The following is a 13700-nucleotide window of genomic DNA, read 5'->3' as shown; positions in this document are numbered from 1 at the left end:
GATCAGTGAGTCTGCAAAGCGGGTCAGGAGAATGGGAAGAACGTGTGATGAATGTGACAAACACACGTGCTCAGAGTAAGAGAGGAAATAGCAGAGGCTCTGACCATCATTTTCCAATCTTCTCTGGCTTCAGGTGTGGTGCCAGAGGACTGGAGGACTGCTAACGTGGGACCGTTGTTTCAAAAGGGAGAAAGGGATAGACCGAATAATTACAGGCCAGTCAGCCTAACCTCGGTGGTGGGAAAATTATTGGAAACATTTCTGAGCGACAGGATAAATCTTCATTTAGAAAGCCTCGGATTAATCAGGGACAGTCAGCATGGATTTGTTAAGGGAAGGTCGTGACTGACTAACTTGATTGAATTTTTTGAGGAGGTAACAAGGAGGGTCGATGAGCGTAGTGCGTTTGATGCAGTGTATATGGATTTTAGCAAGGTTTTTGATAAGGTCCTGCAAGGCAGACTGATCACGAAAGTAAAAGTCCATGGGATCCAAGGCAAAGTGGCAAGTTGGATCCAGAATTGGCTCAGAGGCAGGAAACAAAGGGTAATGGTCGAAGGGTGTTTTTGTGACTGGAAGGCTGTTTCCAGTGGGGTTCCGCAGGGCTCAGTAATGGGTCCTTTGCTTTTTGTGGTATATATCAATGATTTAGACTTGAATGTAGGAAGTATGTTTAAGAAGTTTGCAGATGATACAAAAATTGGCTGTGTGGTTGATAATGAAGAAAGCTGAAGACTGCAGGAAGATATCAATGGACTGGTCAGGTGGGCAGAACAGTGGCAAATGGAATTCAATCTGGAGAAGTGTGAGGTCATGCATTTAGGGAGGGCTAACAAGGCAAGGGAATACACATTAAATGTGTTAGATCCGTGGTTCAGTGGATAAATAATTACACGGATGCTGTACATAAACAAATAACAGGTCTTTACTGGAGGAGGGTAATCTCTAGACTGGGGTACAGAGGCATGCGCACAGCTTATATACCGGTGTGGTTACTGCCGGTACTACAGTATACAGGAGCTGTAAAAAGTAGTTCTGACTTAAAGCACATACACTACAATTCCTTCCTTTTTAGATTAATAATACCCCCTTAATATTCAAATAACAATTACATTTTTACATGTACATTCAATAACAAAAGTCCATTTATAGATTCAGTCTTTGGGGCGGCTTCCTGACCCTTTCGGGATAGCGCCTTTCCGAAGGTTCTTGTTCTTGGTGCAGAGGCGATTCTGACCCCCTTTCATCGGGTTGTTCATCGGGTTCCACTGCTACTGGGTCTGAAGTAGATGCTATCGGTATGTCGGGTTCATCCCCAGTTACTCGAGACATGGGGTTGACGCATTCCTGTGATGCTAAGATCTGATCGACGTGGCGTCTCACAATGTTCTCCCCGACATCTACTGTGTACATTAATGGCCCCTGCCTTGTACATATCGTTCCGGGTTGCCACTTCTCTGTTCGATAGTCCCGGGCCAAGACTGGTTGCCCTACATTGAAGCTCCTTGTCGGCTTCTCGTTGATGTGCTGGAATTGTTTGTCCTCAACATTTCTTCGCACATTTGGTCTGAGCAAGTCCAGACGAGATCTCAACCTTCGGTTAAAGAACATCATGGCCGGGGTCTGGTTGGTAACTGCATGTGTCGCGTTTCGGTAGGCTAATAAGAAATTGTCCATCTTATGCTGTAGTGGAATTTCCTCGTCGCCCATGGCCTTTATCGCCTTCTTAAGGGTTTGTACGAACCTCTCGGCCAATCCATTGGTGGCTGGATGATACGGGGCGGATGTGTAATGCCTTACCCCATTCATTTTCATGAATTTTTGGAACTCGTCGGAACAAACTGCGGTCCATTCTCAGAGCAGATCTGCTCTGGCAAACCGTTTCTGGCAAATATGGTCCGTAGGACTGCAATCATTTTCTCTGTAGTGGTTGAAGACATCTTTATCACCTCAGGCCACTTTGAATGAGCATCCACTGCTATTAAGAACATTGAGTCCATGAATGGACCAGCAAAATCAATGTGCACCCGTTGCCATGGAGAGGAGGGCCACTCCCATGGGTGTAGAGGGGCATGTGGTGGTGCATTTTGGACCTTCTGGCATCCTAAGCAGCTCTTAGTTAGGTCTTCGATTTGTTGATCGATTCCCGGCCACCACACATAAGCCCTAGCAAGGCTTTTCATTTTCACTCCCCCCAGATGACCTTCATGTAGCTCATTTAGCACTCTCTCCATTAACTTGGGTGGAATCACCACTCTGGATCCACACATCACTGTCCCCTGGCATACTGACAGCTGTTCTCTTCTGGATGAGAATGCTGGCAACAGTGAGTCGCCATGTGTTGGCCATCCCCTCACCGTCAATTCATATACCCGTGACAGCGTCGGATCATTGCGGATCTCCTTCTCTATATCCGCGTTTGTTACTGGCAATCGTTCAATTATCGACGAATAAAATATCTCGATAGGGTCCACTGCTGGTGCTTCCTCCACAGTAGGCAGTGGCAGGCGCGATAGCCCATCAGCGTTCCCAAGCTGTCCCGTGCCTTTATATTCTATTTCATAATGATTCGCCCCTAGAAACAGGGACCATCTTTGTAACCGCTGTGCAGTCATTACTGGCACGCCCTTCTTAGGATTAAAGATGGAGGCAAGCGGTTGGTGGTCAGTCAGCAAGGTGAACTTCTGACCATCCAGATAGTGGTTGAATTTTTTTACTCCCCATACTAGGCTGAGGGCCTCCCTGTCAATCTGGGCGTAGTTGCGCTCGGCTGAGTTTAGTGACCGAGACGCAAAGGCTACTGGCCTCTCCAACCCGTCTGGGAATTTGTGCGACAGCACCGCTCCAATGCCGTAGGGTGATGCATCACATGCTAAACGAATTGATAGTGCTGGGTTGAAATGGGCCAACACCTCTTTTGATGTGATCAATTCTTTACACTTCTGGAAAGCTCATCTACGTTCGTCATCCCACTTCCATGGTACCCCTGTTTGCAGTAGGGTGTTCAGCGGGTGTAATACCATAGACAAATTTGGTAAGAACTTGTGGTAATAGTTTACCAGCCCGAGGAACGACCTCAGTTGTGACACATTTTCCGGTGCTGGAGCCTTGACTACTGCCTCAATCTTGTCAGGGGACTTATGTAACCCCTCTTCATCGATGATGTGGCCGCAATACGAGATCTGTTTCTGGAAAAACTCGCACTTGTGGCGATTAGCTCGTAGCCCATATTCCTTTAATCTGGCGAGCACCTTCTCCAAGTTAGCGAGGTGATCACCGTCATTTTCGCCCGTGACCAAGATGTCGTCCAAATAACACTGGGTCCCTGGAATCCCTTGGAGGACCTGATCCATCGCCCTTTGCCAGATAGCCGGAGCCGAGGCTACTCCAAACACCAGCCGGTTGTATTGATAGAGACCTTTATGGGTGTTGATCGTAAGGTAATGTTTCGAAGCTTCTTCTACCTCCATTTGCAAGTACACCTGGGCTAGATCAATTTTGGTGAAGCGTTTACCACCAGATAGCGAGGCGAAAATATCCTCAATTCGTGGAAGCGGATATTGCACCGTGTGAAGGACTGGGTTCACTGTCACCTTGAAATCCCCACAGATGCGGACCTTCTTTGGTTCCCCAGGCGTATTACTCAACAACCTTTCATTACAGGAACGATGGGTGTAGCCCACTCGCTCCAGTCCACTTTGGACAGTACTCCTGAACGTTCCAACCCTTCCAGCTCTGCTTCAACCGCTGGTCTGATCGCATAAGGCACTGGTCTGGCCTTCAGAAACTTTGGCCTTGCATTATCCTCTATTTTAATTGTTGCTGTTATTCCTTTTAGTGTTCCTAGTCCCTCCTGGAACACTTCTTTTGCGTCAGTTAGCATTTTTGACAGTCGTCCAGGTGTGACGTCGTCATCCTTTTTGGCCTCCATCTTCAGTTCTGTATGGAATGCCAATCTAAATGTATCTTCCGGATCCATTCACGTCCTAGCAGTGGTGGTCCTCCATTTGGCAATATATATCCATTTTAGGTATTTCCTGACCTTTATATGTCACTTTCACCCTTATTTTTCCTTTGGGGTAGACTTTTTGCCCCGTATACGTCTTCAAGACAATCTCTGTAGCTTCCAAGGGTATGTGTGAAAATAGCCGCTTGTAGTCTCTTTGATTTATGACTGTTAGAGCTGACCCTGTGTCCAATTCCATTTCCACTTGGACTCCGCCTATCTTGAGTGTAACCCAGATAGTCTGGTGATCCTCCATTTCGGTTACATTATGTAGTTTCAGACAACCCAGCTCTTTGCTTCCGGAGTCTGTGTCACTTTTCTGTTCGTCTGAACCACTGTCCATCACCTGGTGTACCTTTTTGTACTTCTCCTGTGGAGATTTCTTACTGTTGGTTTTCTTCCCAGACCTGCAGACTCTTGCTATGTGTCCTGCTTTCCCACACTGTCTGCACACTCGGTCCTTGAACCAACAATCTTTCTGGTCATGTGTTGTTCTGCCGCAGCGATAGCACTCCCCTGTTCCATAAGTCATTTCGTTGGTGCCATATTCTTGCGGTCTCCGTTGTATCTCTGCAGCGCCCCTTGCGGCTGCTTCGTGTGATACTGCCATACTGAAAGCTTTGTCCAGCGTAAGGTCCTTTTCTGATAGAAGCTGTTTCTGGGTTCCTTCACTTTGTAGCCCACACACAAACTTGTCCCTTAACACGTCTGCTAGTCCCGCTCCAAACTGGCAGTATTTCGATAGCTTGCGCAGTTCCGTTAGGTACTCAGCACTGCTTTCGTCTTTGTGTTGGTTCCTTTTATGGAACTTAAATCATTCTGCTATCAGCAGCGGTATGGGGTTTAAGTGGTCCTGTAGGATTTCTACTATGCTTTCAAAATTCTTGTTTACCGGCTTCTCTGGGGTTATTAGATTTCGCAGTAACCCATGAGTTTTTGCACTATTGGAATTTAACAGAACCAGTGCTTTATTAGCGTCTGGCACTTCATTCGCCCTGCAGTACACCTCAATACGTTCCACATATGTCGCCCAATCTTCGACTTCATTGTCGAACGTAGAGATACTGCCACTCTTCGGCATCCTTGGTTGTGCGTTAACTATCACCAATAGCGCCTCCCGCGCTTCTCCGCTGGCACAAAATGGCGTCTCCCGCGCTTTCCTTCCTTCCCGCGCGCGCCCGTCTTCTCCGTTGCGGCTTCGCAAAATGGCGTCTCCCGCGCTCTTCTCCGCAGCTCAATGGCGACTCCCGCGCTCTCCCTGCTTCTCCGCGGCTCAATGGCGTCTCCCCTTGCTTCGCCCCGCGGACCCTGATCAGCCCGTGATCCCTGGCTGTGCTCTGCGCGTTCTTCTCTTGATATTTGTCGACGCCGCTCAGTCTAGAAACCGGCTGTTTCTTACCCTCTCTCTCTCCGGTTTGCAGTATTTTTCCTCGACGCTGCTCGGTGATCAACCCCCGGCTGCGCCCTGCTCTCTTCACCCTCTTTCTTACCCCATCGACGCTGCTCGGCTCTCTCTCTCTGCCTTCGGTCGGCTCCAGCCGCCGCTGCTCGGGAAAGGTCTGCTCTCGACCTGTCGTCGGTCTCTTACTGCTCGTTGTGGCTGGGGAACCAAGCCCGGCCCTCCACAGCCTCCCCAGTGAAGTTGGATCTCTGCCTGACTGCTGGGCGGTTGCTCGCTGTCGACGCCCGTGTTCCCAGACTCGACTATTTTTTATTTTTTTTATGTTGCAGGTAGATTCGCATCAACACGCGTCGCCACTGTTAGATCCGTGGTTCAGTAGATAAATAATTACACGGATGCTGTACATAAACAAATAACAGGTCTTTACTGGAGGAGGGTAATCTCTAGACTGGGGTACAGAGGCATGCGCACAGCTTATATACCGGTGTGGTTACTGCCGGTACTACAGTATACAGGAGCTGTAAAAAGTAGTTCTGACTTAAAGCACATACACTACAAAATGGTAGGACACTGAGAAGTGCAGAAGATCAGAGGGACCTTGGAGTGCATGTCCACAGATCCCTGAAGGTAGCAGGACAGGTAGATAAGGTGGTTAAGAAGGCAGAACGGGATATTTGCTTTATTAGCCGAGGCATAGAATATAAGAGCAGGGAGGTTATGCTTGAAATGTATAAAACACTAGTTAGGCCGCAGCTAGAATACTGCGTGCAGTTCTGGTCACCACATTACAGGAAGGATGTGATTGCACTAGAGAGGGTGCAGAGGAGATTTACGAGGATGTTGCCTGGGCTGGGGAATTTTAGGTATGAGGAATGTTTGGATAGGCTGGGGTTGTTTTCTTTGGAACAGAGGAGGCTGAAGGGAGACCAAATTGAGGTGTATCAAATTAAGAGGTGCCTAGATATAGTGGATAGGAAGGACCTGTTTCCCTTAGCGGAATGGTTGCTAACCAGGGGGCATAGAGTTAAAGTAATTGGTTTAGAGGGGATTTGAGGAGAACATTTTTCACCCAGAGGGTGGTGGGGGTCTGGAACTCACTGCCTGAAAGGGTGGTAGAGGCAGAGACCCTCATCACATTTAAAAAGTACTTGGATGTGCACTTGTAGTGCCATAACCTACAGGGCTACAGACCAAGAGCTGGAAAGTGGGATTAGGGTGGATAGCTCTTTGTCGGCCGGCACGAACAAGATGGGCCGAATGGCCTCCTTCTGTGCTGTAAATTTCTATGATTCTATGATACTCGTTCTCTTCCAAGTTTAGTGAGCACCTGTACGCACATCAGCCAGAATGTGGAGGGGACATCGAAACATCGAAAAATAGGAGCAGGAGTCGGCCATTCGGCCCTTCGAGCCTGCTCCGCCATTCAATATGATCATGGCTGATCCTCTATCTCAATACCATATTCCCGCTCTCTCCCCATACCCCTTGATGCTTTTTGTGTCTAGAAATCTATCTATCTCCTTCTTCAATATATTCAGTTCTTGTTATGTTACCATGAAATTTTACAAGCAATGAAATGGACTGCAGTCCAAAAAGAAAGAAAGACTTGCACCCGAATATCTCCTCGCATCTGGACCTCATTGTGGAAGCCTTGGGAATGTTTATGCACTCAGAAAGAAGGAAGACTTGCATTTCTATAGCGCCTTTCACCACCTCAGGACGTCCCAAAGCGCTTTATATCCAATGATGAAGTACTTTTTGAAGTGTGGTCACTGTTGTAATGTGGAAACGTCACAGCAAATTTGCGCACAGCAAGCTCCCACAAACAGCAATGTGTTAGTGACCGGATCATCTGTTTTAGTGATGTTGGTCGAGAAATAAATGTTGTCCCGGACACCGGGGAGAACTCCCATGATCTTCTTCGAAATAGCGTCCAGAGATCTTTTACGTCCACCTGAGGGGGCCGCAGTTTAGCATCTCATCTGAAAAACGGCACCTCCGACATTGCAGCACTCCTGCATTATTACACTGGAGTGTCAGCCTAGATTTTTGTGCTCGAGTCTCTGGAGTGGGACTTGAACCCATAACCTTCTGACTCAGAGACGAGAGTGCAACCCACTGAGTCCATCTGACTGATCCCTGAAACTAAAAGCTCTCAGTCACTCACTCCACCAATATCTATCTCAATTATCTGTAAATTCTCCACGTTATCTGCCGCCACAATCCCGACTCATCTCCCGTGTTGGTGGCTTGTGGCCTAGAGCCATTTAATTTATATTCCCACTGTCGATTTCCCTTCCCTAGTGTCAGCTGTGGCTCAGTGGGTAGCACACTCACCCCTGAGGCAAAAGGTTGTGGGTTTAAGTCTCACTGCAGGGACCCAAGTACATAAAGTTAGGCTGAGACACCAGTCCAGTGCTGAGGGAGTGCTGCACTGTCAGAGGAGCCGTTTTTCCCTGATGAGATGTTAAACCGAGGCCCCGTCTGCTCTCAGGTGGATGTAAAAGATCCTATGGCACTATTTCAAAGAAGAGCAGGGGAGTTATCCCTGGTGTCCTGGGGCCAATATCGCTCCCTCAACCAACATAAACAGATGAGCTGGTTATGTTCATGTCGTTTGTGGGAAGCTTGCGGTGCGTAAATTGGCTCCCACAGTACAAAAGTGACTACACTTCAAAAAGTACTTAATTGGCTGTAAAGCGCTTTAAGATGTCCGGTGGTCAGGAAAGGCGCTATAGAAATGCAAGCCTTTCTCCTAGTCTCATTCTTCTGTCTTTTCCCCACATTAAATGCCATTTTCCACCCACCTATCCCGCTCCCTTTGTATTTGTAGGTCCACCTTACCCCATTATTAGATTAATGCCAGCTTTAAATGATGGTTAACTGTGTGTGTTTTTGTAATGTTTTAAATATTACCTTTTGCATAAGTACATTCCATGTACAGTCTGGTCTATCCCCCCTCATAAAGGATGTTTGAGTTAAGCTGATGGGATTGCAGGAAGAGAGGCGCAAATCACTGTGTACTCTTTGAGCAACCCGTAAATAAACAGACTATAACGAAACTTGAAACATTAAGTGAACCTTAACTTAAATTAAAGTTGTGTTGGTCGGGGTGATGATGCACTCCAGTCCCCGCGGCACCCACCAGTCGCGGATATACTCAAGCGTGCCAGCGGACACCGCGTGCTCCATCTCCAGGGCCAGCCGGGTGCGAACCTGGCCGTGGAAGAGAGGCAGGCAATCTGGCTGAACGACCCCCTGCTGTCTGGACCAATTGATGGGTTTTTTTAAGCCAGGGCCAGGAGCAGTCCCACGAGGAGGTCCTCCAAGGTGCCCGCTCCCCTCTGCACCAGGTGACCGTAGATCAAGAGCGTGGGGCGGAAGTGCAACCAAAAATCAAAGGAGCAGCCCCTTTAAGTAATGAAAGAGGGGCTGCAACCTCCCATTCGATGTAAACACAGCGTAGTGTAGCTCTTGCCTGAAGACAACCAAATGTTAATCAGAAAACAAACAAACACTCAAATTTACAAGGACACAAAATCCAGTCCAATGTTGAACAGTTTATTTATAGTTAGTGACAGTTGATATTACATTAAGAGCCCAGGTCTCACAGCTCTTTGTACAAAGTCACACAACCCATCATTCCCTGAAGGACATGGTCTCCCACACAATTATATAAACACCAATACTGAACAAAAAAGCTTCAGTCACTCTCCCCCAGGGTGTGTTTGTCAAACAGGTACTCTCCCATGCCATTCTCAGGGGCTCCCAGTCTCTTCAACTTGGTGATATGATCTCCAAGCTTCTTGATCATCTTCACTTGCTCATCCAAGTAGTGGGTCTCCAGGAAGTCACATAACTGAAAGAAACAAAAAGTGACACTAGTTATGGCCAGTAGCAGATAAAGGAACATCCGAGCTTCCCCCCCCCGCCTCGCGAGTTGGGATTTTAATCCTCGGACTGGAGGATAGTCAAGTGGTGCAATTGAGATGATGCAAGTTTGCTCCAATGATCCAGTAATTCCTCTACAATAGATGCTAGAAACACCGACACATTTATTCTCAAGGTCCACATTAGGCACTGTCCCATCCTCTCCCCAACCCTATTAAGGACCCAAGAGAGACACCCCAACACAAAGCAATTGGGCATGGAGAATATTGAATAGGCATAAGGACAGCAAGGTTCCACCACCTCCAACATACCCAAAAACCCACATTAAGAACTTACATGAGGGTCAGTGCTCGCAGTGGAGAGTTTGTGCAGATCCAGCAGACTCTGGTTGACATTCTTCTCCAGCTGCAGAGCTCTCTGCATCACCTCTAGACCATTGCTCCACTCATCCTGCTCTGGTTTCTGAAGGGGAAAGTCACAGTTCACTTACAATGAATTAAACAAAAAATACATGACAGTACAAGGCAAACAGGGGTGAAAGGCAGCCAGAAGTCCATGTTACCATGAACCAATGTGTCACAGGAATATAGAATTACTGCATTAAGCCACCAGAACCATGGAATCAAATTGGAACCAATTGCTTTAGAAAGTATTGGAAACAATGGGATCCCGACAGAGGGCCACTCATTTATTGAATCCAACCTTGATGTCCTCCAAGATGATTCGGCCTCCACGCCGATTCTGGAATTTCATCAGTTTCTCCGCATCCTCGTGTTTCTCATGTGACTGCTCCTTGAGGAACTCGGCAAAGTGACGCAGGGCAACATCATCCCGGTCAAAGTAATTGGACTGTGGAGAGAATTTTAAACAGCTTCATCAGACCTAGATCTTCATATACAATGCAAGATTATTATATGTACCCCTAGTTAGTGAGTTCTTAATCTTGCAAAAATAGATCGAAAAATAGAAGATAGGAGCAGGAGCAGGCCATTCAGCCCCTCGAGCCTGCTCTTCCATTTAATGAGATCATGGCTGATCATCCAAATTCAGTACCTTGTCCCTGCTTTCTCCCCATATCCCTTTCGCCTCAAGATGCCATTGGTTAACTAGCAAAATATAATTCACTTCACTAATCTGAACATGTTGGCCAGCTTCTCCTCCCAATAAACAAAAACCAGGATGAAAGATTCAACCAGCAAAAAACAAAAAGTATAAACTAATGTTCAGGATTAGATTTCATGTCCAGTCAAACTAAACTCTACTGCTGGATAAATAGCACCTCCTCTACTTCCCATCATTCAGATGAGATGTTAAACAGAGGTCCTGTCTGTCCTCAGGTGGATGTGAAAGATCTCAAGGGACTACTTCAGAGAACAGGGGAGTTCTCTCCGGTTTCCCAGGCCAATATTTATCCCTCAACCAACATCACTAAAACAGATGATCTGATCATTTTCTCATTGTTCGTGGGAGCTTACTGTGCACAAATTGGCTGCTGCATTTCCCACATAACAGGTGACTTCATTGGCTACAAAGCATTTTGGGAGGTAGTCAAAAGGAACTATATAAATGCTTCTTCTTTCCATTCTAAACTAACATTGGGCATGGAAGGAGAAACTTCAATTCCAGTAGTTTTACACCACGATGTAGTGCAAGAGATCTAGGCTCAGTGAACAAGGCTTCAACACCAGGATTCCCAGGACTTCACTTCCAGTTATAGAGAAAGCTAGTGAGGACCTGCCATCATGTCACTCACTACAGTCACCCCACTGAAACTGAACTTTGTCCCATGTCAACAAGCACCAACAGTCACTGGACCAGGTTTGTGCTCTTCTGTTACAAACTCAGGCAGCAGCTGAGCTCGTTCCATACATTAAACCTGCTCAACAGAGTGCAGCTGCTACAAGGAGCAGGCCATTAACTCAACAAGATCACCCTGAAGTACTCACTGCCCAAAGATTGCTTCCCCAGGTAAGAAGTCAAGAGAAATATAGTTTAAAACCAGTTCATGGAACTGCAGAATTTCCAACTTTTCAGAATACAGCAACAAGGAATACAAGACTCACCATGGAGAGATAAACATAGGAGGAATAGAGCTCCATGTTGATCTGCTTGTTGACAGCATCCTCACAGTCCTTGTGGTAGTTCTGACGCACTTGGGAGGCCATCTTCACTATTTCCTGTTATACTATTACTGCTCACTATCACCTAGAAAGTTCCAAAACTGACCCTTTCTAACCCAAGCTCTTGTATTTATACTACTGGGACAGCCTGCATTTAAATCTTTTATTTAAATCTGGTAATACTTATTACAATACATCAACTTCATAATAAATCCATTACATTCATTAACCACAATAAGGCTAACCTTAACAAAAATCAACTTTAAGATTAACAGTACAAATAAAATAATGCATTTTTTCAGACAAATACAATGTCAACAATACAAATACCCATAATAAAAAACAATACATACCGGTCCTACTGACAATCTAGTAACTCCTCATTTTTGCTTAGTATAACCTGTTGTCTTTTTAAATTTTAACATTCAAGTACAACAGCACTTATACAACTCAACAGTTACATAGTAAATCCATTACATTCATTCACCAATTATAATCAACAATATAAATACAACAATACATTTTACAGGTTTATCAATAATATTTAACAGGACAAACTGCAACTATTCAATAAACCAAGAATCCGTACACGCCAGTCCAACTGGCATTGTTCAATCATTCATTCCTCCATTCGTTCGCTCAAGCGCAAGTTCCATGTGCATGTGTGCCGTTTCTATCTGCGTGCATGCCTATGTGTTCGTTCATCTGTCCGGCAGACCTCACGCTCACCAGGCGGCATTCGATTGCGAGTCTCACCTTGGGAGCGAGGGTCCTTCATTCAGTCGAACGTAAGTTCCAATGTATATACGTGCGTATCATTTGTCTACCTGTATGCATGTGTGCGTTCGTTCATCCATCCGGCAGGCCTCACGCTCACCAAGTTTCCCCCATCCCGGGGAGCGGGCCCTTCATTCGGTCGAACGTAAGTTCCATTATGTATGTGTGCATATATTTGTATCCGCATGGGTGCGTTCACTAGAGCGTTCGTTCGTTCGATTAAGGAAGGTTATAACATTAGACACCACCACAACATATACAGTCCCACACCCATATCAAAAATCACTTCAAATAAACTATTTTTAACCAAAACCTCAAAAACTTCTTCAACAAAGTAATACCAGTCCAACGCCAGTCCTATTGGCTCTCTTATAACTCCTCGTCTTCACTTGATGTTATCCAACCATATAATGTCATAATCCTTATCCACAGTCTTCAACCTTTCCACAGAAAAAGAAGCCGTCCACTTTCTCAAATCCCGTAAAAGAGGAAAACAAATACAAAAAATTTCCTTCTTCTTGCTGTTATCACTCACAGGACCCAACCATCAAGACATTCGTTATCCCTTGCCAATACTTATTTTGCCTTTTATCTTCCTTTTATTTTCCTTGTTCACTTTTAATCCATTCTCTTTTCCCATCATCGGCTGTTCAAACACCATACTATAGATGGAAACAGTCTGTCTTTCCTCCACCAAAATGGCGGCACAAACCCGATCCCATCACCGAAACAAAGCCTCACAGCTGCCACCAGATGGAGCACAGGCGGGGCAGCTGGAACTCATTCGGGCCAGAGACCGTTCTTCGACCTTAGTAACCGTACAACATGCTCACCCACAGCATCATCCGACTCCGCCCCTGGTGGCCAGCCGCTCCACCCTAAGCCCCCCGCCGCCTTCCGCACTGGCGTTCCCCCCGGGCAGCCGAGGTGTGGAGCAGTCCGTCCATCCAGCACCGAGCCGAGCTGAGCTGAGCTCGCACATACGCACCAATAATTTGGGTTGAAAGAGACTCCAATGGAGAGATAAACACAGGAGGAATAGAGCTCCATGTTGATCTGCTTGTTGACAGCATCCTCACAGTCCTTGTGATAGTTCTGACGCACTTGGGAAGCCATCTTAACTCTTCCTGTTGCAAAGCACTGAGCTCAAACTCCACTGTAGTAACAACCTAACCTCTACCCTCACAAGCTCCTGCATTTCAAATCTTTTATTTAAATCTGGTAATACTTATTACAATACATCAACTTCATAATAAATCCATTACATTCTTTAACCACAATAAAGCTAACCTTAACAAAAATCAGCTTTAAAATTAATACAAGATAGAATAATACATTTTTTTCCAGACAAATACAATGTCAACAATACAAGTACCCATAGTAAAAAAACAATACATATCAGTCCTACTAGCAATCTAGTAACACCTCATTTTTACTTGGTAAAACCTGTTATCCTCTTTTTTTCCCTTTTTTTTTATTTTAACATTCAAATACAACAACATTT

At 45.9% G+C, this 13700-nt stretch overlaps 1 protein-coding gene across 1 annotated transcript; it reads right to left on the bottom strand.

Moving 5' to 3' along the window:
- Positions 1-8948: 8948 nt before the first annotated feature.
- On the bottom strand, positions 8949-13246 carry LOC147099739 (ferritin heavy chain-like). Its single transcript, XM_085969226.1, has 3 exons — positions 13030-13246; positions 9636-9784; positions 8949-9267 (listed from the first exon to the last, which is right to left on the bottom strand). Exons 1-3 carry the CDS (start codon positions 13244-13246, stop codon positions 9112-9114), a joined length of 522 nt encoding a protein of 173 aa, XP_085825352.1. The 3' UTR covers positions 8949-9111.
- Positions 13247-13700: the final 454 nt, after the last annotated feature.

This window comes from Somniosus microcephalus, chromosome 28, assembly GCF_052327205.1.
Source record: "Somniosus microcephalus isolate GS21.2 chromosome 28, FLI_Smic_1.0, whole genome shotgun sequence".
In the NCBI taxonomy this organism is placed as follows: Eukaryota; Metazoa; Chordata; class Chondrichthyes; order Squaliformes; family Somniosidae; genus Somniosus; species Somniosus microcephalus.
This window is presented reverse-complemented; position numbering and strand designations above follow the sequence as displayed.